Source organism: Microcaecilia unicolor, chromosome 6 (assembly GCF_901765095.1).
Source record: "Microcaecilia unicolor chromosome 6, aMicUni1.1, whole genome shotgun sequence".
In the NCBI taxonomy this organism is placed as follows: domain Eukaryota; kingdom Metazoa; phylum Chordata; class Amphibia; order Gymnophiona; family Siphonopidae; genus Microcaecilia; species Microcaecilia unicolor.
The window spans coordinates 179,373,752-179,401,178 of record NC_044036.1 but is presented as its reverse complement, the minus strand read 5'-3'; the positions used below and the strand labels follow the sequence as shown (position 1 = coordinate 179,401,178).

The following is a 27,427-nucleotide window of genomic DNA, read 5'->3' as shown; positions in this document are numbered from 1 at the left end:
AGATGTATTCAACTGATTATCTTTCTTCTCCACTTGAACATCCAAAAAAGCAATGCATGAAACACTATGATGAAACTCAAATTTAATAGTGTCATGACATGCATTAAGCTCACTGATAAAGTGAGCCAGTTGGATCAAAGTCCCATCCCAGATCATAAAAATATCATCAATGTAGCGAAACCAGCAGATGGCATGAACAAACCAATTGGAAGTATATATCCATTTATTTTCAAATTCTTCCATAAATAAATTGGCAATCGTAGGGGAGCAAGCTGCTCCCATAGACACCCCCGTTTGTTGAAAATAATATTTATGATCACACGTAAAGTAATTTTCAGAGAGAGTAATCTGTGTCAATTCCAACATAAAACTTGTGGGAATAAGATGGGGGCGAGGTCTACATTCTAGAGTTTGTTGCACTACTTGCAAAGCTTCATTTTGGGGAATGGAGGTGTATAACGCGCACACATCTAGTGTGACTAATATCATGCCGGGGGTGAGCTGTCCTTGCATAGATTCCAGTAATCTTAAGAAATGAGAGCTGTCTTGTACAAATGATTTTATCATGAACATATAGGGTTGTAAGATCTTATCTATAAACTGAGCTGAACGTTCCAACAGGGATCCTTGGGCCGATACAATCGGTCGGCCCGGAGGTTTATGTATATTCTTATGAATCTTAGGAAGTGTGTAGAAAACAGGAACCAAAAATGTAAATTCTTTGTTAGTCAAAAAGCCCTCTTGTCTTCCTTTCTCAGTCAGCTTCGCTATATGTTCTTGCACTATGTCAGAGGGATCTTCACTTAATTCCAAATAAGTGTCTCTATCACATAGTTGGCGTCTAATCTCCATCATATAATCTATGGTATTCTGTATCATGATGACAGCATCCCCTTTGCCGGCTCTTCGTATAGTAATACTAGTATCATTTTTTAAGCTTTATATAGCCATGCGCTCTTCTTTTTCTAAATTCAACTTCCGTCTAGGTAAGTGAGTTTCCACTTCCTCCAGATCTTTCAAAATACACAGTTTGAACGTAGACAGCACCGCATCTAAATTACCCGTTGGAATCCATTTTGACAGTTCACTTACAATGGACCTATCTCTAATCTCCTCATGATCTTCTGAAGCAAAAAATAATTTCAAATTCAACTTTCGAATAAACTTTTCAATGTCCATTCTAAATAAAAAAGGATCATGAAAACCAGTAGGAATGAACGACAACCCTCTACTCAATACTTTAATTTCATGCAATGTTAACTCTCTATCAGAAATGTTCACCACTGCTGGTTGCGTCGTTGTGACCTGGTTTGCGGTCTTTGGTTCAAATTCCGATTTCCCTTGTCTCTTGACTTCCAGGTTCTGTTTCTTCCATAACCATCTTTTCTTAGATCCCCCGGCGGATCATTGGGTTCATCATTGCTACTAAAGGTGTCAGAGGAAAATTGAAGGCGTGTTTGTTTCTTATTAGTATTATCTGCTGTGTCCTTTTTCATCCAGGGATAAACATATCCCTCTTTAGAGTCTCGCTCATCTTTGGTATTTCTTAATCTTCTGAGCCCGTAGTTCTTTCTGAAATTTATCCAATTTGAATTGGAAATCCTTCAACTCTTCAGCAAAATTTGTTGTCCCTTCTTCTGCTTTTATTAACTCTTCACAATGCTGTTTCTCTATTGTGACCTGCTCTTGTGTCCTCTTTACTAGTAAAACCGTTAAATCCAGACAGCATCGATATAAGACCGTGTTTTGGCGAAACAGGGCTCCCTGTCGGGACATGAAGATAATGCCACACCTTTTTGAGGTATAATACGGACTTTGTGGAAGATGTTTATCCATTGGCTTACCATCCAAGATAAGTAACATTTTTGTATGGTACAAGGTATTTGAATTTTTGTGTTTCCATTGATGGGTGATTGATTAGGTGTTTGGATATCAGCTTATGAAGTTATGCAATGTGGAGTTTTTTTAAAGACTGATAATTAATGAGGCACTCCTTATTATAAGGTGTATCCGGTCTTACTGAGGTCTTTTTTTCTCCACATCTTTTTTCATATAAGTGGATCCTAGAACACCTTTCAACACTCTAATAATTGTAGAAAATTGTTATTTCGATTTGAGTTATATTCTACATATTCCAAGGTGATTTGGTAACTGAAGTCACCCATTATTATATTGTTGCCCATTTTTCCAGCTTTCCTAGTCTCTGTCTGTTCATTCTGTCCTGGTGGACGGTAGTACAGCCCTACAATACTCCCTTCCCTTCACACATGGAATTTCTATCCATAATGATTCCACACTGCTATCTGTTTTATGTGAAATGTTTATTTTATTTGACTCAGTTCCCTCTTTAACATATAGTGCAAGCCCACTCCCTCCAAATTGATCCTTTTGATCATTGCGATGCAATTTGTACCCTGTTAACACAGTGTCCCATTGATTGTCCTCTTTCCACCAAGTCTCTGAGATGCCTATTATATCTACCTTATCATTTAGCGCTAAATACTCTAACTCTCCCATCTTATTTTTTAGGCTTCTAGCATTTGTATACAGTTCCAGCCCCCCTGCCCCGCCCTCCGAGCACCAGGGCCCACCTCCGAATAAAAGTCATACCTGATCGGGGTTAAGGTGGCATCAGCAGTAGTGAAAAGCGTGCTGACTTGGCGCGCCTTCAACCTTCCCTTCTGTCTCTCAAGCTCTGGTCCCGCCTTCATTTCCTGTTTCTGCAAAGGCGGGACCACAGAGCTTGAGAGACAGAAGGGAAGGCTAAAGGCGCGCCAAGTCAGCACGCTTTTCACTGCTGCTGCTGCTGCCACCGACGCCACCTTAACCCCGACCAGGTATGACTTTTAAATTTCGGAGGGGGCCCTGGTACTCGGACAGAGGGAGGGCGGGCTGCTCTGGAAAAGCTTTTGTCTTTGACGCCATTGGTTTCCTTGTCAGATCAGCCTCCATGTAGGGTTGCTGGTGTGTTTTCACTATGACAGCACTGCAGGATTAAATAAAACACCATTCCATTTGTGGGGCACAAAGATTGGCTACCACAGTAGTAGGAAAATGCTGATAGGAGAGAGTCATTGAATAAGCAGCATTATGGTTCCTCCCACTATAACCCTGGAACTGGGAGGGAGAGGGGACGAGGGGGAGAGGGAGGGGGAATGGCACTTTGCGATAAATAATTAGATTTTGGGTTGCTGTTTGGGCACTCGGTCTCTGAAAGGTTCGCCATCACTGGTCTAGAGTTTCCCCCAGCAATTCTGTACAAACTCTCTACAATTCTTGTTTTTATTTATTATTATATTTATCTGATTTAATTAATAACTTCACCAGAAGTATGTTCAAGTGAGGTACATGAAACCAAGTATGATTAATTATAAATATAGCAATAAACTATAAGCTTAATTATAAATAAAATAATAAACTGCTAAACAATTAAAATAATCTTTTCCCACTTAGAATTGGGCCATTACAATTTTAACAATGAAAGGAGATGCAGTTTTCTCTTTTGGGCTACCTGGATATCTTTCCTTCTACTTTATATCTCCTCACAATTTAATTTTTCAGTCCAGTGACCGGGGCCAAGTAATCAAAGGCCCCAAGTCATAGAACATGATGATGACTATAAGGACCTTTTAGCATTCCAAAATTCATTCATCTTGCAAACTGATGCCTGGTGTGCTTGTTTTGAATCAACCTAATTTACCTCTTCTTTTATTACAGCAAAATCCATGGACCCTATCTTTCGTACTCACTCTTATTATTTTTGTTGTCTATACGATACGTAAACGTTTACTATTTTACTATTTCATTGTTTAATTTGTATTTTAATGCATTGTAGTTTTCCCTACAGTCTTCTGTAAGCCACATTGAGCCTACTACTAGTGGGAAAATATGGGGTATAAATGTGTTAAATAAATAAATATACAAATGGAAAAGTACATGACAAATGCACATTTGCCTCAGGGTGAGCAGAACTCAAAAGTTCCTAGCATGCACGGAGATGACCAAAATAGTACTGCCCAAAAATGGGCAGGGTTAGGTCAGGGAAGGGAAGAATATTTGTGAGGATGTTATGGTATAAGCTAATTGTCAGAATTAAATATGTAAGCAGAGTTATTGATTTTACTGGATCAGTTATACCAATATAAAAATACAGCTTTAAAAAACATATTGAAAATGCAGCAGAAACTGGCTTTCATTTCAAGCCCATCCTCTTTCCCCATCCCTTTTTCTGGGAACTTCTGATAGCATGGCTACGCAATTACAAACACTTAACAGAGACAAAAGGTACTGGGATATAGCTTTCTTCTCCTCCCATCTGAAACAAAGCATGACTAGGTGGATACTTGAAGGCTCATCAGGACATCTCGGAAAACCAAAGACCCAAGAGACAGAAAGTCTGGAGAACCCATTGAAGACAAAGACTTCAGAGGAAAAGCATAAACAAGGCATTTGCTTTTTGCCTCAGATATGTATATCTGCCCCCTCCCATCAGCTATCAGGGAGGACATGTGCAGTAAGGAAAGACTTGTAATGTGATCATATGAACAGACTAAAACCTGTGCAAAAGCCCTCAAAGCTATAGAAAAGCCATTTGCCAGCAGATATCCAGGAAACATGTGACCATGCTTCCCTGCAAACTACAATACCCAAGATCCCCTGCAAACTACAATATCCAGGACTCAGGGAACATTATAAAAGCCTGGGAGCAGCCCAGCTAGCTAGTTTTCTCTTCAATCCTGCATCTTCCTGGGACCTGCAGCTCACCTGCCTGCCTGCTATGAGGACCTCTTCTGCAACCATGTGCTTACCTCATGCTGTTCATACTATGTAACAAGGACTTGTAAGTAACATAACTTTTGATCTAGACCTGCTACCTTACTTTACTTAAGTACAGATTCTCTGTAAAGATCTGTAAGACCTACCTCTCGTTTGGTTTGCAATATTATTTACATGATTTGTACCTTAAATAAACCTTTTCTGAAACTAAATAGATGGTGTTTGTGTCCTGGGTGCATGACTTTAAATCTGGAAATGCAGGACACTGCATTTCAACAGAGATAATATTTAATTCATTGCAATTGTGATTATTGTTGCTTTAATCGGCAACTGGTGAATTATATATATATATATATATATATAAAAAATTATAAACATTAGTGAGTGCTCTAGAGCTCTTCCCCCAAGATAAATCATTTCTTGTAACAGGATTTCATTCTGAAAGCTCCATATGCATTTTCCCACAGAAGCGAACATATTTGCCTGGAATTAAAACTGGGCCAGCTGTAGGAATGGCACCAAATGGAATTGCACATTGTGTTTCCCTTTAAGGGTTGGTTAGCAGGGCAATGGGAAAGTGATTCCCATGATTCAGGTCCTATGGGCCATCTTAAAATTACCCAAAATGGATTAGGTCAAACAGGGGTAGAAGTGACAAAGAGAAGAGCAAGTGGGAAGCAGGAAGGAAAGGAGAAATAGTGCATATAATCAAAAACTACGGCAATGAAAGGAAGACTTGAGAGCAAACAATGAAAGACAAGGAAAAACTAGGAGGGTGATAATGAGGAGAAATGATGGGATAAAGTTCCTGGAGAGAAAGATCATGGCCTTACCCGAGATCAGAACCAGGAGCAGATCATTAGCTGTCAGCCCCAAAGTCAATCTCTCGATTTCCTCAGCTGCAAATAGTGCAGCCTCATCTGGAAGATTGTGCTTGGCTCCTTCCATGACTTTGATCCTACTGTCTGATTTAAGTAACATCTTCCTATAAAATACAACAGAAGTGATATGCGTGAATACGTAAGTTCCTCTATCGTCTCCTATTCTTACTATTTTTTCCTTCTTCTTAATTGATTTTATATTGTAAACTGCTCTGAAAGTTTTCACTCTAAGGTGGTATATCAAATTTTAATAAACTTGAAACTCGACGAATATCATCAAGTTCACCCTTGCCATGTCAGTATTCTGGTGCAACAACTTTCACAGACACTAGCAAAAAGAAACCACCTTCTAACACTCTTACCTTCTTCCTGCCTCCTGAAGACTTGCACATATGCCAAGTGGGACACTGACTAGGCCCTGCACCAGATGATTCCCTATGATCTTCTCCGCTTCTGCAGCCATTCCAAGCACAGCTTTCCCAAAACCCACCAGATACAGGTTCTTCTGAATCGAAAACTTTTGGCCCCCCACGATGAGTCTGGGGGAACCTTCATTCACAAGTGTTATGCTCCTCCTCAGCATGTTCTCTGGCATAACGGCACTAACTGCACAGTGGAAGATCTGCTGCCCATGCTCCTGGAGAGACATGCTGTAGCAGTGGGTTTGCTTATGTGCCCGATAAGAGTTTTGAAACCAAATGATTTTTTTCACATAAGCTTGGTGGATGCAATACAATTTTCTAAATATGTTGGCCATGATGTATGAAGCCAACTCTTAGGACTCCCTGTTCCAACGCCGAGTCATGTTTAACCTGAAAAGAACAAGAGAGGATGAAATTCGGTGCCTTTGAATGACATTTTCGCTCTTTCTTGATATCATCGGATTTTTCTGTAGATTTATTTCTTTGCAGACTTACATGTTTCTAATCACTGTCTTAGTAAACACATACCTCCTCAACAAATTCTATAGTTACTAACAATTTTCTGGTACGGCTGTATTCATCTTTCTTTTTTTTTTGACAGACTTAGGCATCTTTAATCATGCTCCTGACTCCACCTGGTCTTAGTTTTGTACAAACTAAGGGTTCAGTAATTACATTTCCAGAAATGTGACAAGCAGTAATGTGATGTAACTTTACATTAAATTTCTATACCTATAGGCCCTTCTTTACACACAGTCTAACTCTCATTTCTTTACAGATTCTAGTATCTCTGGTCACTCTTGAGAGATTTCATTACCACTGACCACTCCTAGACTAAGAAAGTGTACAAAAGACAGAGTTTAAAAATAGAACATTCAGGTCATAATAAAGAGCTGGTAAGTTCGTTCTTCCAAAGAATCTAGGGGGCCAATATAAAACCTGTGACGGTTATTTTTTAAAAACACCATCCAGTTGGGTAAAAAAGCACTGGATATTCAGCACTGGCATCTGGATAGAAGTCGGCGCTGAATATCCAGGAATCAGCACTGACCAGTGGTGCTATCTGGTTAGTGGCAATGTTCATATCGCATAACAAACATTTAAAATAAAAATAAGGTTCGGAAAGCCTTTGTGCTATCCTAATTTTATCAGTTTGTTATCTAGTTAGCTGTCTGAATATTGTGCTAATCAGGTAAATCTGGCCCTGCCCAAGCTCTGCCCACAGACCATCTTGGCACTGTCCAGATAGTGCCAAGGCAGTCAGACGGAATATTCAGCGTTAGTAAATGTTAGCTGACATTTATGGTTAGCAGCACCTGCTAACCACACAAGTGCCTTGACTACCAGCTGGTAGGTTCTTTAACCTCTCTTAAGGATCTGAATTAATGACAGGTAACCTTATCTGAGAAAAACTGGCACTCTTACCCCAAGAATAACAACCTGTATATAATTTGCCTTAAGCTACCAACAAAAAGGCATAAGCTAAATACAAACTGAGAAATCCAAGAACTATTCATTACAAACACCTTCAACATGCAGGCCACTGGAATCATCTCTTGCTTTCTCACTCTCACACACACATCACAGCCCATTCATATACACACTGTTTTCTCCAAGTATATTATCTTCAATATACAAAACTATCTATCTGGTTAATAAACATTTTTTTCTTTACAAAAAGCATAATTTTAACTGCTATACTCAAATGCAGAATTACCTTCTAGTTTCCCTTTGTACAGTGTGTATGGATGAAGTGACTTATGAATACTGCTCTTTGAATGCACTCTTGCTATCCATGGGTCGGAAGTTTGTTTTTTTATTTTAAACCAGTCCCAAGGTCGCTTCTCTCCAGAACAACATTAATGATTAAACACAGGCCAGTCTCCCAAATCTTCTCCACGTCTACTGCAAAACAGGAGAGGCCCGTTACCTTCATGTTTAGGGTTCTCTATATTTTAAGCATCTCTGGTTAATACAGGAATCAGCAGTTGCTACTTAGGATGGCCAATGAGGAGGCAGTGTTTTGTAAGATAAATAAAGAGTTCTGTAGCAACAGAAAGACTCCGTGTTGGATCTAACTCGAACACACTGCAGTTAGAAAGAGACTTATAGCTTTGCTTTATATTTAAAAATCAGAAATCACAAACCTTCTTCATGCACATAGCCTCCAATATGTAAGATCCCTAAATAGGAACTGTGAAGAAACAGTGTGTTTTAAGCCTGTAAAATGTATTAGATTTCCTATTTTAATTATGTATTTCTCCTATTTGGCCAGCAGGTGGTGTTTCTTTGCTGTAAAGCTGTTATAGGGAACTGAATGTTCTTGTTGTTTAACACAAGCAGGAAGCAAGCATCAGTATACTTTCAAATCCTGTTGATTGGGCTCCGACTGGCCCAGGAGCTCATTTCCTTTAGAGTGTACTGATTTTGCCAGGAAGAAAGAGCGACAGATCTCTTTGCTGAGGTTCTGTGAATTATATGTCCTGATCTTCCCAGGTACTATTTAGACAATATATAGATGTTTAGTTAGTGTTATAATTGATCCATATTTGAAGGGACCTTTTACTAAGCCACGTGTCTGTGTGTGCCCAACGTGCGCAAAAATTGAGTTACTGCAGGCTACCGCGTGGCCCTTGTGGTAATTTTTAGTGCATGTCCGCTACGCGCCAAGTGGCATTTGGCACGCGTAAGTCATTACTGCCCGGTTACCGCGTGAGACTTTACCACTAGGTCAATGGCTGGCGATAAGGTCTCACATCCAAAATGGACGCACAGCAATTTTCATTTTGCCGCATGTCCATTTTCGGCAAAAATTTTACAGGCGCACTGAAAAATGGATTGGCGTGTGCCCATAATCCATGCCTACACTACTGCAAGCCATTTTCAGCGCACCTTAGTAAAAGGATCCCTCAGTTACCTGTTATTGTTTGTCAATTGCACATTTTTGTCCACTGTTCCAAGTTCTGAGAATAAACACAATTGTTTGTTTGTTCTGCCTATCTGGACTGATAAAGAATCTTAGTGGTTTGTGTGTTGGATCCATGAGTGCTTTCTGGGAACTGTGGCACCATTAGGAGTGTGGCTCCAGTAACCTAGAAATCACTGAGGATAACTGGAGAGCAGGGGACTCACCCAGAGATGGTTGTGACCCAGTCGGTGGGAGGAGGATGCTAGTGTACAGCACAAGCAGCAGCTGCAAGGGACCTGAGCTGTGCTGGGGATAGACCCTCTAAGTGGCCATGGGGTAATCCCAGGTGGGTGGCTAGGCGTTTTGTGACAGATTTCCCAGATACTTCCAGCCGCCTACTGAACCATGGGTGTGGAGGAGGAAAGGCGGACCGGTACTGGAATCCGGGGATGTTGCCCCACATACCACATAGAAGGGAGAAGAGCTGGTCGCTGTACTAACATGGTTATTACAGGAAAACTCAGCCCATTAACGTAGGCTCAAAGTTTCTTTAGGGTCTCGTATACCCTCTCCATCTGGTTGTTAGACTGAGGGTGATAGGCTGAGAAGTCCAACTGGACGCCGAAGTTCTTACATATTCTGCCAGAAGCGAGAGGTGAACTGAACTCCATGATCACCAACTATGCGTTCCAGCAGTTCATGGAGACGAAATATCTCCTCGATAAAGAGCTGGGCCAAGGAGGAAGCCTATGGAAGGGAGTTCAGAGGAACAAAATGTGCCATCTTAGAGAAGCGATCTACCACCATCCAGATAGTAGAATACCCTTGAGATGGTAGAAGATCGGTGACAAAATCCATGGCAGTGTATGACCAGGGTCGCTCTGGAACTGGAAGAGGCTGGAGGAAGTCCAACAGGCACACATGCACTGGCTTATTCTTGGCACAACTGACATATGAGTTGACGTATTCTTGAACTTCCTAAGCCATTTGAGGCCAATAATAATGGCATTGGACCAGCAGGAGTGTCCTCTCTTTTCCTGGGTGACCTGACAATTTAGAGTCATGCGCCCACTGCAACAGCTTCTTTCTTAGTCATTTGGGAACCAGTGTCTTCCCAGGGGGCACTGTAATCTGGGAGACAGCCAGTATCTTCCTTGGATCGATGATGGGTTGAGGCTCGGAGATGCAAAAATCAAAGTGGGAGAAGAGTGACCACCTGGCCTGACGGGGGTTCTGTCTTTTGGTTTCTTGTAAATATACCAAGTTCTTATGCTCAATGGTGATGGGTCCCTTTCAAAAGGCGTCTCCACTACTCCAGGGCTAAGCTGCAGTAATTGTGGATAAATAGCCAGTGATAGTTGGTAAAGCCCAGGAATCTCTGAAGGGCCTTAAGGCCCATGGGTTGTGGCCAATCCTGGATTGGTGCAGATTTGTCCAAATCCATCTGAAAGCTGGAAGAAGAAACTATATACCCCAAAAAGGGAAAGGCCATGTGCTTAAAGGTTTCTCCAAATTAACATATAGGCCTTTTTCCCATATTGGGCTGCAGCACCGTCTTGACATGAATTTGATGCTTGGACAGGGAGGTAGAACATAAGAACATAACAGTAGCCATATTGGGTCAGACCAATGGTCCATCTACTCCAGTATCCTGTTTCCAACAGTGGCCAAGACAGGTCACAAGTACCTGGAAGAAAACCCAAAAATTGAGGCAATTGGATGGACCGATCAGGTCTTCATTTTGTGATAAGTAAGAGGGTCCTACCCGGGGTAGGCCACTAGAGGGCGTTAGCAGGAGAATAGGTGGAGGTCGCTAGGACCGGGGAGAGCCCTGGGATGTCCACAGGTGTAGGAGGTAATGGGCTGGGTCCTGTGTAGCTAATTAACCACTTTATACCACACCTGAGTTGTGAAAGGAAGAGAAGTGAGCTGGCAGCAGAAGAAGAGAGATCCCCCTGGAAGATACTGGCTAACCTTATGGACTTGTGGTGGACTGGGTGTCCAAAGGAAACAAGCAGGCTGAAAACCCTGGGGTAAGAAGGCTCTAAAGCATTAGTGTTGGACTGTGTGTCCCCAGTACTTGTAAAGAACTGTGTGTTCAAAGGAAGGACTGTGTGTCCAAAGTACTGAGAGAAGCAGGCTGCAAAGCCTGGGGTTGGGAGTCCCCAAAGTATTGAAGCTAGTACTGAGCCCATGTATCTGTGTGGGGCGGCTCAGTGTGAAGACCTATGAAAGCATAAAGTATTAAGCTAGAAGAAGTGTGCCCAGGGGCTGGAATAAAGAGTTGCCTGAGAAATATGCAGTTTGTGAGACCTGTTTAATTTGCTTAGTGGGAACCAGGTCACCCTGAGCGAGAAGGGGTAGCACACTAATTTGCATATGATCTGCATATTGAGAACCAGGTCACCCTGAGTGAAGAGGGGGATATCACAATTTGCTGTCACTTACTATGTTACAATTAATCCTCTTTGCTCCCAGACTGATGCGCAGACCTCAGTTCTGACACAGGCATAAGCATTGGATGTCACCTGACCTACTGGCGTGTGCATGTGGTGACCTCTCAGCACACAGTGCCAGTAAATCAGAGACAAATTTTACATGTGCACACTAGTGTTCTAAGTTTCAACTTCCATTCCTTCCTTGCTTACAGTACTGTGGCTCAAATCCAGAGAGAGACTGAGGGAGCTGACTGGAATTTTCTTTTATGTAAAAAAAAAAAAAAAAAAAAAATCGATTTACTTCTACTCATTCTACACCACTTAAGATTTGTAGACTTCAATCATATCTCCTCCATCCATCTCTTTTCCAAGCTGAAGAGCCCTAATCTCTTTAGCCTTTCCTCATACGAGAGGAATTCCATCCTCTTTATGATTTTGGTCGCTCTTCTTTGAATCTTTTCTAATTATGAGATACGGCAACCAGAACCGAACGCAATACTCAAGGTGAGGTCACACTATGGAGTGATACAGAGGCATTATAGTATTTTCAGTCTCATCCACCGTCCATTTCCTAATAATTCCTAGCATCCTGTTTGCTTTTTTGGTTGCCGCCACACACCGAGCAGAAGATTTCAGTGTATTATCTACAATGACACCTAGAACTACGATTCAGATTATTCCTTCCAATGTGCATCACCTTGCATTTGTCCACTTTAAATTTCATCTGCAATTTGGATGCCCAGTCTTCCAATTTCCTAAGATCTTCCTAGTCTGCATGCTTTTTTTTAAACAACCTTGAATAGTTTTATGTCATCTACAAATTTAATCATCTCGCTCATTGTCCTGATTTCCATAACATTTATAAATGTTAAATAGCACCGGTCCTAGTACAGATCCCTGCGGCACTCCACTGTTCACCTTCCTCCATTGAGAGAAATGACCATTTAACCCTACCCTCTGTTTTCTGTCCAATAACCAATTCCTAATCCACACCAGAACCTTGCCTCCTATCCCATGACTTTAATTTTCTCAGGCGTCTCTCATGAGGAGCTTTATCAAAAGCTTTCTGAAAATCTAGATACATTACATCAACTGGCTCACCTTTATCTGAATGTTTATTCATGCTTTCAAAGAAATGAAGCAAACTGGTGAGGCAAGACTTCCCTTGGCTGAACCCATGCTGTCTCATTAATCGTGTTTGTCTATGTGTTCTGTAATTTTATTCTTTATAATAGTTTCCATTGTTTTGCACAGCACTGACATCAGGATTACCGGTCAGTAATTTCCTGGATCATCCCTGAGTAGGTAGTCCGAGACCCTGGGGTAAAGGAGATCTTGGAACACCTCATTTATGAAGTGTTGGAAAATAGCGGAGGTACTGCATAATCCAAATGGCACCACCAGGTATTCATAATGTCCATCCTGTGTGCTGAAAGCTGTTTTCCACTCATTGCCAGCTCAGATCCGGATTAAATTATAGGTCCCACGGAGGTCCAGTTTGGTGAAAATGGTGGCCCCCTGTAAGCAGTCAAACAACTCTGCTATGAGCAGCAAGGGGTATTTATTCTCGACAGTGATCGCGTTCAAACCACGGTAATCAATTGATGGCTGCAAGGGATCTGTCCTTCTTCCCTACAAAAAAGAATCCTGCTCTTGTCAGAGAGGTAGAGGGATGGATAAAGCCCTGTCATAAATTATCCTGGATGTACTCCCTCATAACTTTAGTATCTGGAATGGAGAGCATATAGACCTTACCACTGGGTGGCACCTTATCCAGTAAGAGGTGAATAGGGCATTCATATTCTTGATGAGGCAGTAGGGTTTTGGCTTCATTCTTGGAAAACACATCAGTGAAGGTACCATATACTGTGGGAAGACCCAGGATTGGACAAGGTTTGGCTTTAGCCAGAGGTAGCCGAGGGTGCACTGGAGTGAGGCAGGAATGAAAGTAGGTCAGGCCCCAGGCCAAAATGTCCCCAGAGCACTAGTCAACACGAGGTTCATGTTTTTGTAACCAGCAATGTCCCAGAATGAGCTGGTTGACTTGACTTAGGGAGTATGTAGAACTCTGACTTCCTGGTGCAAAATGCCCACTTAGGGAGAGATGGGGCTAGCTATCCTCACCAGGTGTCCAGGCAGTGGATCTCCGTAGATCAAAGAGATATAAAGTGATCTCCGGAGGGAATCTACAGGGATCCCATGTTGATGTATCAGTCGCTCATCCAAAATTCCCAGTGGCCCCCAAGTCAAGCAAGGCCTGAACCAGGATTCATTTGTCTCCTCAATGAGTGATGAGGGAGGCTGATGTAGTTCGAGGTGGGCCTAAGGGTGCCTCCCGAACCAACCCTAGGCCTTGGATTTTCCCTGTTTCTTGGGACATTGAGTGGCCTAATATCCTGAGTATGCACAATATAAGCAGAGGTCTTATGCTCTGTAGCGTTGCTTTTTGTCTTTGGAGAGTCACGAAAACCCTTAGCTTCTGAAACCAGGGTGCCAAATGTATGGGTGGCTTCGATCGCTCCATTCCTTGGCCCTCTCTTGGAATTGGACATCAATCTTAATTAATGCAGAAGGATATGAGGTCATCCAGATTGGGCGACAGGTCCCGTCCCGCAAACTCATCCTTAATGCTCCCGGCAGGACCCTGCCAAAAACATCACCTGGGCTTCTTGGTTCCACTGAAATTCCGAAACCAGGGTCTGGAACTGCATGGCATGATGGCCCATGATCAGTGTTCTCATCTGAGGCGCAGTAGCTTGGACACTACTGAGAAGGAGCACCCCAGTTCATCAAACATCCATTGTTGGACGGCCTTATGCACTGGTGTGCATCGGCATCAGGGGTGCTTGAGGCTACCCTGCCTCCTGTTGCGGCCCCACTTGACCCTCAGCCTGTGGTATGGCCTCCAACACCAATCCTACATATGATCCCGGTGTCGACTGCCACCCAAGCTGGTACTCCCTCGATGTTGGTGGAGGAAGCATCGCCGAAGATGAAGTGGGAGCTGACTTCTCAATGCTGTTCTTGAGGACATGGCTCCTCCACGTCAAGGCAGGTTCGGTCTTGACACTCCCACCCAGAGGTATTGTCTGACATCGAAGAGGAGCGCTCAAGGGATTCAGAGGAGGATGCAAGGTACTTTTCCTCAGACGAGTCCTATGGAATTCCCTCCAAACCCTCCCCCCTTCACTTGAAAGGTAAAAAAGTCTCCTCCGGAGAGTCTTTCATTCCCTTCTTTTGTCAAGGAAATGGCTGATGCCATTCCGTTTCCTTTGGAAGTGGACGATGAGCCCAGGGCCTAGATGCTCGAGGTCCTGGACTATACATCTCCTCCTAGGGAGGCTGTGACTGTCCTGCTCCATGAGGTACTCCAGGAAGTCCTCGTTAGGAACTGGGAGCCCCTCTGATGGCCCCAGTCATGCCCAAAAAGATCAATAACATGTACCGGATCCAGAGTACACCTGGTTTTGACAAGCCTCAGTTGCCTCACAATTCCATGGTGGTGGAATCCGCTCTCAAAGGAGCCAGGAGTTCCAGGGACTATGCCTCAGCGCCCCTAGGTAGAGAAGCTAGAACCCTATTCTTTTGGGAGAAATATTTACCAGGCTTCAATGCTCATCTCCCAAATACAAATCATACCATCTCTTCATGAGCATCTACTTACAAACTCTGTATGCAAGTTGTCGGACCTCGCTGAGATTCTCCGTCTGAAGCAGGCCAAGTCACTTTGCAAGTTGGTGAAGCAGCAGAAGGTATGTTGAAAGTTCTTGGCCAGGGGCACTTACAACACACTTTTGATGTGGCATCCAGGATCTCTGCCCAGAGTATAGCAATGTGCAGATCCTCATGGCTGCATATTTCCGACTTGGAACATTCTGTTCAGCAGAGGTTGGCGGAAGCCCAATACCGTGGGGATAACCTTTTTGGAGAGAAGGTTAAGGAGGTCACTGACCAAATCAAAAACATACTGATACCATCTCTTCTCTCACCCGCCGGTCACCTTCTGCATCTACTTCCTCAGCTAGGAGGAATTTTGGCAAGCCAAGGAGAAGTTCCTATTACTATCAAAGGCATAGGTACAAGCCCCTTCAGCTTGCCAGCCTGCTCAAGCTTATCTCCATCACGCTCGTTCACGTCAACAGCGTGCACCAAAGGCCTCAGCTGCCCCCAGGCAAAGCAAGGGACAAGCTTTTGACTAGCTCCAGCACAGCATATCTACTGTCATAGTGTCCATCCCAGACGACTTGTCGGTCAGGGGGGAAGCTGAAGTTTTTTCGTGAAAGCTGGCCCCTTATAATCTCCAACCAGTGGGTTCTTTAAATAGTCCATCTCAGATACGCTTTCAATTGGTATCTAAAACCTTATGCACTCAATTGGTACCTAAAACCTCCAAATTGCCCACCAAGCGCACATTTCTTCAGCTCTCAGCACAGGCATGCACTTGCAGAGGAACTCTCAGCCCTTCTGAGGACCCATGCGGTCAAGCCTGTATCACCATGGAAGGAAGGGCAGGGATTCTATTCCAGGTACTTCCTTGTGCAATAGAAGATAGGGGGGATGCGTCCCATCCAAGACCTAAGGGCCCTGAACAAGTTCCTAGTTCGAGAAACGTTCAGGATGGTTTCCCTGGACACCCTTTTCCCAATGATTCAGGAAAATGATGGCTATGCTCTCTGGACTTAAAGGATGAATATATTCACATCCTGAAACTTCCAACCCACCGGAAGTATCTTCGATTTCCGCTGGGAACACATCACTTTCAGTACCGTGTGCTGTCTTTTGGCCTCGCATCAGCTCCCAGGGTCTTCACCAAATGTCTAGTGGTAGTTTCAGCATCGCTATGCAGACTGGGAGTCCATGTGTTCCCCCGTATCTTGACGACTGACTGGTAAAAAACACCTTTTCGGATGGTGCTCAGGAGTCCATACGAATGACTATTTAGATACAAGTGCAAGGTGATGCATGTGGGAAAAAATAACCCGAATTATAGCTACGTCATGCAAGGTTCCACGTTAGGAGTTACGGACCAAGAAAGGGATCTGGGTGTCGTCGTCGATAATACACTGAAACCTTTTGCTCAGTGTGCTGCTGCGGCTTGGAAAGCGAATAGAATGTTGGGTATTATTAGGAAAGGTATGGAAAACAGGTGTGAGGATGTTATAATGCCATTGTATCGCTCCATGGTGCGACCGCACCTTGAGTATTGTGTTCAATTCCGGTCGCCGCATCTCAAGACAGATATAGTAGAATTGGAAAATGTGCAGCGAAGGGCGACAAATGATAGCGGGGATGGGACGACTTCCCTATGAAGAAAGACTAAGGAGGCTAGGACTTTTCAGCTTGGAGAAGAGATGGCTGAGGGGAGACATGATAGAGGTATATAAAATGAGTGGAGTGGAACAGGTGGATGTGAAGCATCTGTTCACGCTTTCCAAAAATACTAGGACTAGGGGGCATGCGATGAAACTACAGTGTAGTAAATTTAAAACACATCGGAGAAAATGTTTCTTCACCCAACGCATAATTAAACTCTGGAATTTGTTGCCAGAGAACGTGGTGAAGGCGGTTAACTTAGCAGACTTGGACTTGGGAAAAATCCAGAATTCCAGGAATAACATGTATAGAATGTTTGTACGTTTGGGAAGCTCGCCAGGTGCCCTTGGCCTGGATTGGCCACTGTCGTGGACAGGATGCTGGGCTTGATGGACCCTTGGTCTTTTCTCAGTGTGGCATTACTTATGTACTTATGCTCGAGCTACTACGGTTCATTTTAAAACTACCCTATGTCCCATCTTCACTCTTTCCAGTGACTGGAGTTCATAGGAGCCCTTCTTGATACACAGAAGATTCAAGCCTACCTTCTGAAAACGAGAGCGAATACTCTTGTTGCACTCGCTTTGAAGGTTCAAGCCTCTCAGCAGGTCACATCTTGGCAGATGTTGAGATTGTTGGGCCACATGGCTTCCACAGTGTATGTTACACCCATACAATGGACCCTGGCTTTTCAGTGGTATCAAGCCATTGGGAACCTGGAAGATGTCATCCAAGTGTCCCTAGAGCTTGTTAAGCTCCCTTCAGTAGTGTACTAGTCGATCCGATTTGACTCTGGGACTTCCATTCCAAATTCCGCAGCCACAAAAAGTGCTGACAACGGATGCATCTCTCCCAAGATGGGGGAGCTCATGTAGACAGGCTTCACACCCAAGGTCCTTGATCCACCTAGGAAATGAATCTTCAGATCAATCTCCTGGAACTCCGGGCAATCTGGAATGCTCTAAAGGCTTTCAGAGATCAGCTGTCTCATCCAAACAGACAATCAGGCTGCTATGTATTATATCAACAAGCGGGGGGAACCGGATCATGCCCTCTGTATTAGGAGGATATCCGGATGTGGGACTGGGTTCGTCAACATGGCAAATTTCTTCGAGCCACTTATCTGGCAGACAAAAACAATATCCTGGCCGACAGATTGAGCAGGATAATGCAACCACACGAGTGGTCTTTTGATATGGGCATAGCCTGCAAGATCTTCTAAGCATGGGGCACCCCCTCGCTGGATCTTTTTGGCACTCGGATCAACCAGAATGTCCCTCAGTTATGTTCCAGGCTTCAAGCACATGACAGACTAGAGTCAGATGCCTTCCTCCTCAATTGGGGGACAGTTCTCCGTATGCGTATCTTCCCATACCTCTAGTGAGGAAGACTTCGTTGAAACTCAAGCAAGACCACAGAACCATGATTCTGACTGCGCCATACTGGCCACGGCAGATATTGTTCCCTCTTCTTCTGGAATTAGCCTCCGAAGAGCTGTGGAGATTGGAGTGTTTTCCAACACTTATCAAGTGGAACGAGGGGTCTCTTCTACATCCCAACCTCCAGTCTCTGGATCTCACAGCTTGGATGTTGAGATCCTAGAATTTGTTTCCTTGGGTCTTTTAGAGGGTGTCTCCTGGGTCTTGCTGGATTTCAGGAAAGACTTCCCTAAGAGGTGCTGTTCTTTCAAATAGAGGGGGGTCTGCCATCTGGTGTGAGAGCAAGGCCCTAGATCCCCCTTGCTTGCCCTACACAGACCCTTCTTGAATACGCTCTACACTTATCAGAGTCTGGTCTCAAGACCAACTCTATAAGGGTTCACCTTAGTACAATTAGTGCTTATCATCATAGTGCTTATTATCATCATCATGTAGAAGGTAAGTCCATCTCTGAACAGCCTCTAGTTGTTCGCTTTATGAGAGGTTTGCTTTTGTCAAAGCCTCCTATCAAACCTCCACCAGTGTCATGGGATCTCAACGTTGTTCTCACCCAGCTGATGAAATATCCTTTTGAGCCACTGAATTCATGCCATCTGAAGTATTGACCTGGAAGGTCATTGTCCTGGTGGCTACTTCAGTTTGTAGAGTCAGTGAGCTTCAGGCCTTAGTGGTGGATGCACCTTATACTAAGTTTCATCACAATAGAGTAGTCCTCCGCACTCACCCTAAATTCCTGCTGAAAGTGGTGTCGGAGTTCCATCTGAACCAGTTGATTGTCTTGCCAACATTCTTTCCCCGACCTCATGCCCATCCTGGTGAAAGCACCTTGCACACCTTGGATTGCAAGAGAGCATTGGTGTACAACATGTAGCAGACTAGGACCCATACATAGACAGTCCACCCAACTTTTTGTTTCCTTTGATCCCAACAGGATGGGGGTCGAATTGAGAAACGCACCATTTCTAATTGGCTGGCAGATTGCATTTTCTTCGCTTATGCCTAGGCTGGGCTGGCCCTAGAGGGTCATGTCACAACTCATAATGTCAGAGCCATGGCTGCGTCGGTAGCCCACTTGAGGTCAGTCTCCATTGAAGAAATTTGCAAGACTGTGACGTGGTCTTCAGTCCACACATTCACATCACACTACTGCCTCGAGCAGGATACCCGACGTGACAGTCGGTTCAGGAAGACAGTGTTGCAGATTCTGTTTGGGGTCTAGAATCTAACTCCACCATCCTAGGCCTGCTTTATTTTGTTCCAGGCTGCACTCTCATTCAGATTATATATAGTTTCAAGTTCATCTGTGTTATGTCCTTGCTGTTGCGAGGCCCAATTGACCAATGTTTGTTCTTTTTGGTGAGCCTGGCTGCTAGTGATTCCCCACTTGTGAGAATACATAAGCCTGTATGTCCTCAGAGAAAGGGAATATACTTACCTGTAGCAGGTATACTCCAAGGACAGCAGGCTTTATATTCTCACATTCTCTCCCACCTCCATCTGGATGTCTCCTTTATTATTTTTACTTTTTTGAAGTAGTATAAAACTGAAGAGACCCCGTTCTTGCAGTGGGCAGGAAGGCACTCGCACATGTGCGGAGGAGCATGTCTTGTGCTCCACAAAGCTCTGATTATGCTTTTTAAAAGTCCCAGACTGGGTGATGCGGGTCGGCATCACCCACCTGTGAGAATACAAAGCCTGCTGTCCTTGCAGAATACCTGCTACAATTATCTTTGCATTTCTTTGGGAATGGTACAGCATAATGAGCCCACTTAGTCCAACATCACTGTCTCTCATAAGATGTAACGAGGGAATGACTCTTTTATTTTTGTGAAAAACAGGAGTACTCTCTGTTCCCCTTCCAATCTGAGACTGAATCAGAGGGCTCTGCATTTCAGAGCTACCAAAAAGAAGCAATTTTAAAGATATTTTTCAGACTATGGTATCAAATACTGGCACAATCCCCTCCTGCTCCTCCGTGTCCTTCCAATAAAATAGCATATTAATTCTGGCGACTACAGGGCTGGAGGGGGGCAAAATATAGCTATTGCCTACCCTTGATCCAGCCCAGCTGGCACAGAAATCTTTACTAAAAACTTAAAACAGTTTTCCAACTTTTGTGTGTGTAGTTTAACTTCAGCCCTCTGTCTCTACTTGCTCTTGGTTTTCTCTCTAATCTCACTTTCTTTCTTTTAAGGATTCTCTTCCAGTCTTCCTCCCATGTCATCAACATTTTTCTTTCCTTCATGTATATTTGTCTCTCCATGGTTTCTCTCTACAGCTTCTCTCTTCTAGTCCTACTCTCTACAGCTTTTCTTGTAGTCTTACTCCCATCTCCTCTTTTCACCCATTTCTCACCTTCATGTCTCTTCTCTCCACCATAACCCCCTTTTCCCTCTTTTTTTCCCAGTCTTTCAAAGCTAATCTCCATCTTTTTCAGCTCCTCTTCTATTTGCAGCTTGTGTCCCCTCTGCCTGCTCTTTTTCCTCTCTCCCAGATCATGTCTCCTCCTGCCAACCTTCCTCTACACCGCTCATGCTCCCACTGAGTTCCTGAGTTTATCTTGTTGGGCAGACTGGATGGACCATGCACGTCTTTTTCTGCTGTCATCTACTATGCTACTATGCATGACCCTTATAGCCTGTGTCTACTCCTGACCCATGGCTCCATTATTAGTTCCTGTTCCCATCACCCAACCTCTCTTCCATTTATAGCTCCTTTCTGCCAGCATTTCAGAGCAGCATTGTCTCTCTTAACCAGTAACCCATTTCCATTCTGACATGCCCCCATGAACTTTGGTCATCTCCACGACACAAAGCAGTTGAGGACGCCCAAAATCGGCTTTCGATTATGCCGATTGGGGCGACCCTGGGAAAAGGATGCCCATCTCCCAATTTGTTCTTTTCTCTCAGTAACTTGTACTGGTTTGTTATGCCTTCCTTTTCTCCTAGATAGGGAACGGTACAGTATAGGGGGTGAAGTGCTTCAGTGTGCGAAAAAAAGCAGGACTTGGGGGCAATTGTGTCTGATAAAGTTTTCAAACAGGTAGAAAAAGAGACGGCCAAAGCCAGAAGGGTGCTTGGGTGCCTAAAGAGAGGCATGACCAGCAGGAAAAAGGAGGTGATAGTGCCGTTGTATAAGTCTCTGGTGAGGCCCCATTTGGAGTACTGTGTGCAGTTCTGGAGACTGCACCTACGGAAAGATATAAACAGGATGGAGTCGGTCCAGAGGGCGGCTACGAAATTAGTAAACGAATGCATAAATTATAGGGACAGGCTGTCACGTTTGTGACCGTTTCCCTGGCGGTGCTCACCTCGCCCTCTGGTGGCCAGAACCGGTGGCTGCTATGAACTGTCACACGTTCCAGACTTCAGCTCAGTCCGGTCCGGATCTTCCAGGCTGCCAGACTTGCTTTCTTGTTTGTGCCTGAACAGCACCCGTAGCTGCCTTGTGATTCCTGCAGCTGAACTTCAGCAGCTGATGGGCTTTATTAATCACCAGGAAACTTCTGTGTTTGCCTTTGCATCGTCTAAGGTCCCTGGTATGTGGGTGTGCTCTGTGCACTTCTGCCTAGTTCTGTTTCTTGTCTGAAATTCTTGCCTGGTTCTAGTCTTTGTGTAGTTAGCTTGTTCTTTATTGCTTGTTTCTTATTTGTATTTCTTTGTCTGCTCCTTGGTTAGTCTGTGTGTAGGTTAGCTATTAGCTTTTGTTTGCTAGTTCCCTGCTTAGTGGCTGCTTGGCAGCTTTCCGTTCTTGCTCTGTTGTCTGTCTGTGTTTTTTCCCTAGTGGCTGCCTGGCAGCTTTCAGTTCTTGTCCTTTAGCCTGTCCACTTCCTGCCTAGTGTTGTATTGTCTGTCTGTAAGTCCTAGCCCAGTATTCTGTCTTGCTTCCCGTGTAGATTCCTTTCCCCTCTGACCCTCAGTCCTTGTTCAGCCTAATTGGTATCCAGTTCCTGCCCTGTAAGTCCTGCCAGCCACCTGCACCCAGGGGCTCAACTCCTGAGGAACGGCGGTCAAGTGCAGGTGAAATCTAGCTGTTCCTGTCAGAGTTCTACCTTGTCTCTGGTGTGGGGTGGTTTTGCCTGCCACTGCTGCTCCACAGCAGTGGCCCAAGGGCTCACGAACCTAGTTTCTGCCTTGAAAACCTGACACAGGCTTATGAACCTCAACATGTATACGCTGGAAGAGAGGAGGGAGACATGATAGAAATGTTTAAATATCTCAAGGGCATTTATGTACAGGAAGAGAGCCTTTTTAAAATGAAGGAGAGCTCTGGAATGAGGGTGCATAAGACAAAGTTAAGAGGGAATAGGCTTAGGAGTAACCTAAGTATTATTTCACAGAAAGGGTGGTGGAGGCGTGGAATGGCCTCCCGGTGGAGGTGATGGAGTCTAGGACTGTTCCAGAATTTAAAAAGGCATGGGATAAGCATGTGGGACCACTTAGGAACAGTTAGAATTGGGGGTTACAGAGGATGGGCAGACTGGATGGGTCTTTTGGCCTTTATCTGCCGTCATGTTTCTATATCAACCTTCTTGATCAAGTTTCTTTATGTCACAAACCACAATATATATATATATTTTGGGAGGGGCAACTAGATTAGGTTTGCACATACCATGGAGCACCATGAGTATACAGTGTACTATCGCTACACTTATTACCGGAGCAATAAAGAAATACTATAGTGTCAAAGACTATGTGAAAAATTTTGTTTACAGCACTGCATGAATTTGCAATATCTGTGCAACAATCATCTACAAAACAAAACACAAATTAAGTACCTGTAGTGTGTTGCTCATTTTTTAAAGCCAGAAATCTTTAGCTGTTTTAGGTTACTGATACTTCTTTTTTCTTGCAAAATCAGTCATTCACCTAAGATACATGATTTCTAAAGGTGCAGCCATGCTCCTCCATAAATCTGATAACTTTATCAAGAGCAGCAATTGCTTTAGCAGGCATAATTTTCATAGTCGGCACATCATCAACTTCATCATCCTCACCATCACTCTGGTTGTTCTCTGGGATATCATGATGTGTTTGAACTGCCTGTATAATGTCCTCCTCTGACAGAAATTCTGTATTAGGAACACAAGCATCATTATTTTCATCCCACTCCAACCACTCACTAATCATTTCTGCAGACCTTTATCGATGTCCTTTAACTTATTGTAGATACGGGCTGCTTTTTGCTCATTTGTCTGGCTAAAGGTCTTCATGAAATCTGTTTCAGTAAAGTCTTCAAAGTCTTACTCACTGGAAGAACTGCTTTAGGCAAAGGCACCATCCAGGCCTCTCATCCAATAGTTTTCAATGGATGCTTGTTTTACATCATCCCATGACTTCTTAACCATGTAAATAATTTCTTTCAGATTCAACTTTTTCAGAAATTCTGGAATGTTAGGATTTTCTGATGAAACAAGGGCTGAAATTTCCTCTCTACTGTAACTGTGTTTGAAGTTTTTGATTATGCCCTGGTCTAGTGGTTGGATATTAGATGTGGTGTTCAAGGGACGGTATAGAAGTTTGATGTTCCCGTCCCTTGAGATTACAGAATCCACTGCGGGGGGGGGGGGGGGGGGGGGGGGGGGGGGGGTGCTGGGCAGTTATCCAACAACAGGAGTACCTTTTACCTAAGCTTCTTTGAACACAAATGTCTGGTGAAACCATTCATTGAACAACTTGGTCATCTATGCATTTTTGCTACTTTTATAAATTACAAGCAATTTTGATGCACAAGCAGTGTGAGTTTTCAAATCGTCCAATCAGCATTGGAGATAGCTTGTGACTGCCAGTTTTATTAGTGCAGAAAAGAAGAAATGACACAATCTTATTTTCTTAAAGCATGTTGTTTTATTAGGCTCATATTTAAATGCCAAAGTTTTATCTGGTAACAATTTTGTGAACGTGGCTGTTTCATCACAATTATACACTTGCTCTTCTGTATAGCTGCCATCTTCAAGGACAGCCCTTAACTGGCTAGGGAACACGCAGGCAGCAGTTTCATCTGTTGATCGGCTTTCCCCCGAAATTAGCACTTGTGAAATTCCATTGCGTTTCTTGAAAAAATTCATGCCCAATCAATAGTCCAAATTTTTCAGCTTGTGCTTGGAGTATTGGGCCACTAAGAGGTGTTCCTTTATCTCGCTCTTGTGCAACCCATGTGCACAGTGCTTTCTCAAGCTCAGGTTTGGCTGCATAATGCACACGCTTTCGTTTCAATATTTTTAATGAAGTCATGTAGCTTTGCTTCATGTACAAGCCAACAGTGTTGATTCTGAAATTTTTAGGTCCTTCGCTATTTTAGCTTGCTACACTCCTTTGATTACTCTATCCACAGCCAATACGTTTTCATCGACTGAGTAGCAGAATTTGCGTTTCTTTAAATCCATACTGAATATAAAATATCTACTATAATAAAACGCACCCTCAACGTTCTGAAGACAAAGGTTCTGAAGTCACACCACTACGAGAAAGGGTTCGTTAGTTCATGGTGGTGAAGCCACCCCACTGACAATGCCTCCCTGCCCCGCCCTCGCGTCAAACGGACCTATCAGAAAAAACTACACGGCAAGAAGGGAGTAGCAGTGCACACTAACAAAGCTCAAACGTTACCAGGCAACGGAACGCGACATAGAACGGACCTATCAGAAGAAAAAACATGACGAGAAGGGAGGAGCATTCAGCTGTAGAACGCCTCATTGTCTGTGCAGCACGGAGAGCAGACGACCACCGCTGGAAAGAGAAAAGAATATCACAGCAGTGGGTATGTGCGGAAATACACTATATTGGTGTTCGCTTGACGAGGATCCGGGGGAGCAGAACAGCGTGTCCCTCACCATCTGGGACGTGGGCGGCCAGGACTAGCTACGTGCCAGCTGCAAGCATTCCCCCCGACCCAGCCAGCATCAAACAGCGAGCCAGGCGGGGGGAGGAGTAGGGAAACACGCTCTGTGTATTTCCCTACTCCTCCTCTGCCTAGGAATCGCTGGAGACTGGCTGCAAACCTACATCAATAGCAAAAAATAGAAATGAAACCAAAATATACAAAACCAAGGAGTAACAACAGATCATTAAGAAAAAAAACACTGTTTCTCACGCCGATGCAGGTAACTCCACCCCCCTTCCTCTTCCCCTTTTCACGAACCGACTGAGAACGTGCAAAACCATCCCCCGCCTCCGCCAAGCCGTCTCCCACCTCGGGGATGCACCGAGCACCCGGAACAACACCGCGCTGCTTCCCGCAGTGCAATCGTCTTCCATCGTTCCTCTCCAGCAGGCATGTAACGGACCAGACATACCGGTTCAACACCCGACGGCCCCAGAGCGGCCTCCTCTCCCTTCCGCAAACCTGAGCACCCAGAAAAAGACGCCGCTGCTACCCACAGCGCTTTCCTCTTCAACCGTTCCCCTCCAGCCGCATTAAAATGGACCGAAAATACCGCATACACAACCTACACTTATATCCCTTAATATCAAACAGAAAAAAAACCCCCACATGCTAGCGCCCATTTCATTTGTTTCGGAAACAGGCCTTTTTTACTAGTTCTTTATAAAGCAGAAAGTAGACAGAAATACGTCTCACCTCTGTCACACTTGAGCCGGAAAGGAAGTTTGTAGTAGCTACCACCAGGTCATTTCTGGTACAACATAAGTACATAAGTAATGCCACACTGGGAAAAGACCAAGGGTCCATCGAGCCCAGCATCCTGTCCACGACAGCGGCCAATCCAGGCCAAGGGCACCTGGCAAGCTTCCCAAACGTACAAACATTCTATACATGTTATTCCTGAAATTGTGGACTTTTCCCAAGTCCATTTAGTAGTGGTTTATGGACTTGTCCTTTAGGAAACTGTCTAACCCCTTTTTAAACTCTGCTAAGCTAACCGCCTTTCACCACGTTCTCCGGCAACAAATTCCAGAGTTTAATTATGCGTTGGGTGAAGAAACATTTTCTCCGACTTGTTTTAAATTTACTACACTGTAGTTTCATCGCATGCCCCCTAGTCCTAATATTTTTGGAAAGCGTGAACAGATGCTTCACATCCACCTGTTCCACTCCACTCATTATTTTATATACCTCTATCATGTCTCCCCTCAGCCATCTCTTCTCCAAGCTGAAAAGCCCTAGCCTCCTTAGTATTTCTTCATAGGGAAGTCATCCCATCCCCGCTATCATTTTAGTTGCCCTTCGCTGCACCTTTTCCAATTCTACTACATCTTTCTTGAGATGCGGCGACCAGAATTGAACTCAATACTCAAGGTGCGGTCACACCATGGAGCGATACAACGGCATTATAACATCCTCACACCCGTTTTCCATACCTTTTCCTAATAATACCCAACATTCTATTCGCTTTCCTAGCCGCAGTAGCACACTGAGCAGAAGGTTTCAGTGTATTATCGACGACGACACCCAGATCCCTTTCTTGGTCCGTAACTCCTAACGTGGAACCTTGCATGATGTAGCTATAATTCGGGTTCTTTTTTCCCACATGCATCACCTTGCACTTGCTCACATTAAACATCATCTGCCATTTAGCCGCCCAGTCTCCCAGTCTCGTAAGGTCCTTCTGTAATTTTTCACAATCCTGTCGCCTACCATGTATTATCAAATACCGTGAATTAACTCTATGATTTGGGAGGCAGGTTGTTACCGTGTATAAAGCAATCAGGCACTTTAATGGTGTGTGTACTAACGGTGCACCATTGCACCTTTGGCAGTGTGGACAAGAATAACACGCAGACTGGATGGGATGACTGCCGCTTCTTCAAAATGGCCACCAAGACTTCAAGCAACCATCTCATGAGGCTGCCACAGGCAGTCTCAGCGGCCATCTTGAAAAAGCAGACACTGGCCAGAGCAGCAGTGGGCAGGAAGGAGTGGGGTTCTTTCCTGCCCTAAGAGGTATTCCCGATATGTGTCTCTGCAGCTTCTCCCACGCTAGACCAGTGAGTGCAGGGGTTGGGGGGGGGGGGGGGCCTGGAAAAAGATGGAGTATGGGGGGCTGGAAAAAGTGAATATCTGTGTACAGGGAGGGTGGCTGTAAAGTGAAGTGTGGATGCAGGGAGGGGGGCTGGAAAAAATATATGTGGATGATATCTGTACAGGAAGGGGGCTGTAAGATGGATACATGTGGATGCAGGGAGGAGGGGCTGAGAACAAAAATGGATGGCTGTGGGTGAAGAATTGCAAATTTTTTGTACAGAATTTTGAATTTTTTGGCACAGAATTCCAGCAGTATACCCTAGAATGT

The 27,427-nt window shown here is 44.2% G+C and overlaps 1 protein-coding gene across 5 annotated transcripts in view; it reads right to left on the bottom strand.

The window, feature by feature from the left end:
* GLYCTK (glycerate kinase) overlaps positions 1-27,427 on the bottom strand; it is a 44,553-nt gene that overhangs the window by 14,529 nt on the left and 2,597 nt on the right. For 3 of the 5 annotated variants that reach the window (XM_030205313.1, XM_030205311.1, XM_030205312.1), the window contains 3 exons: positions 7,797-7,984; positions 6,020-6,469; positions 5,610-5,761 (listed from right to left, as the gene is read on the bottom strand). In XM_030205313.1, coding sequence (XP_030061173.1) covers positions 5,610-5,761; positions 6,020-6,414 — 547 coding nt within the window. In that variant the 5' untranslated portion in view covers positions 6,415-6,469; positions 7,797-7,984. The remainder of the gene's footprint in view (positions 1-5,609; positions 5,762-6,019; positions 6,470-7,796; positions 7,985-27,427) is intronic. The other 2 variants (XM_030205314.1, XM_030205315.1) reach the window with 2 other exon arrangements.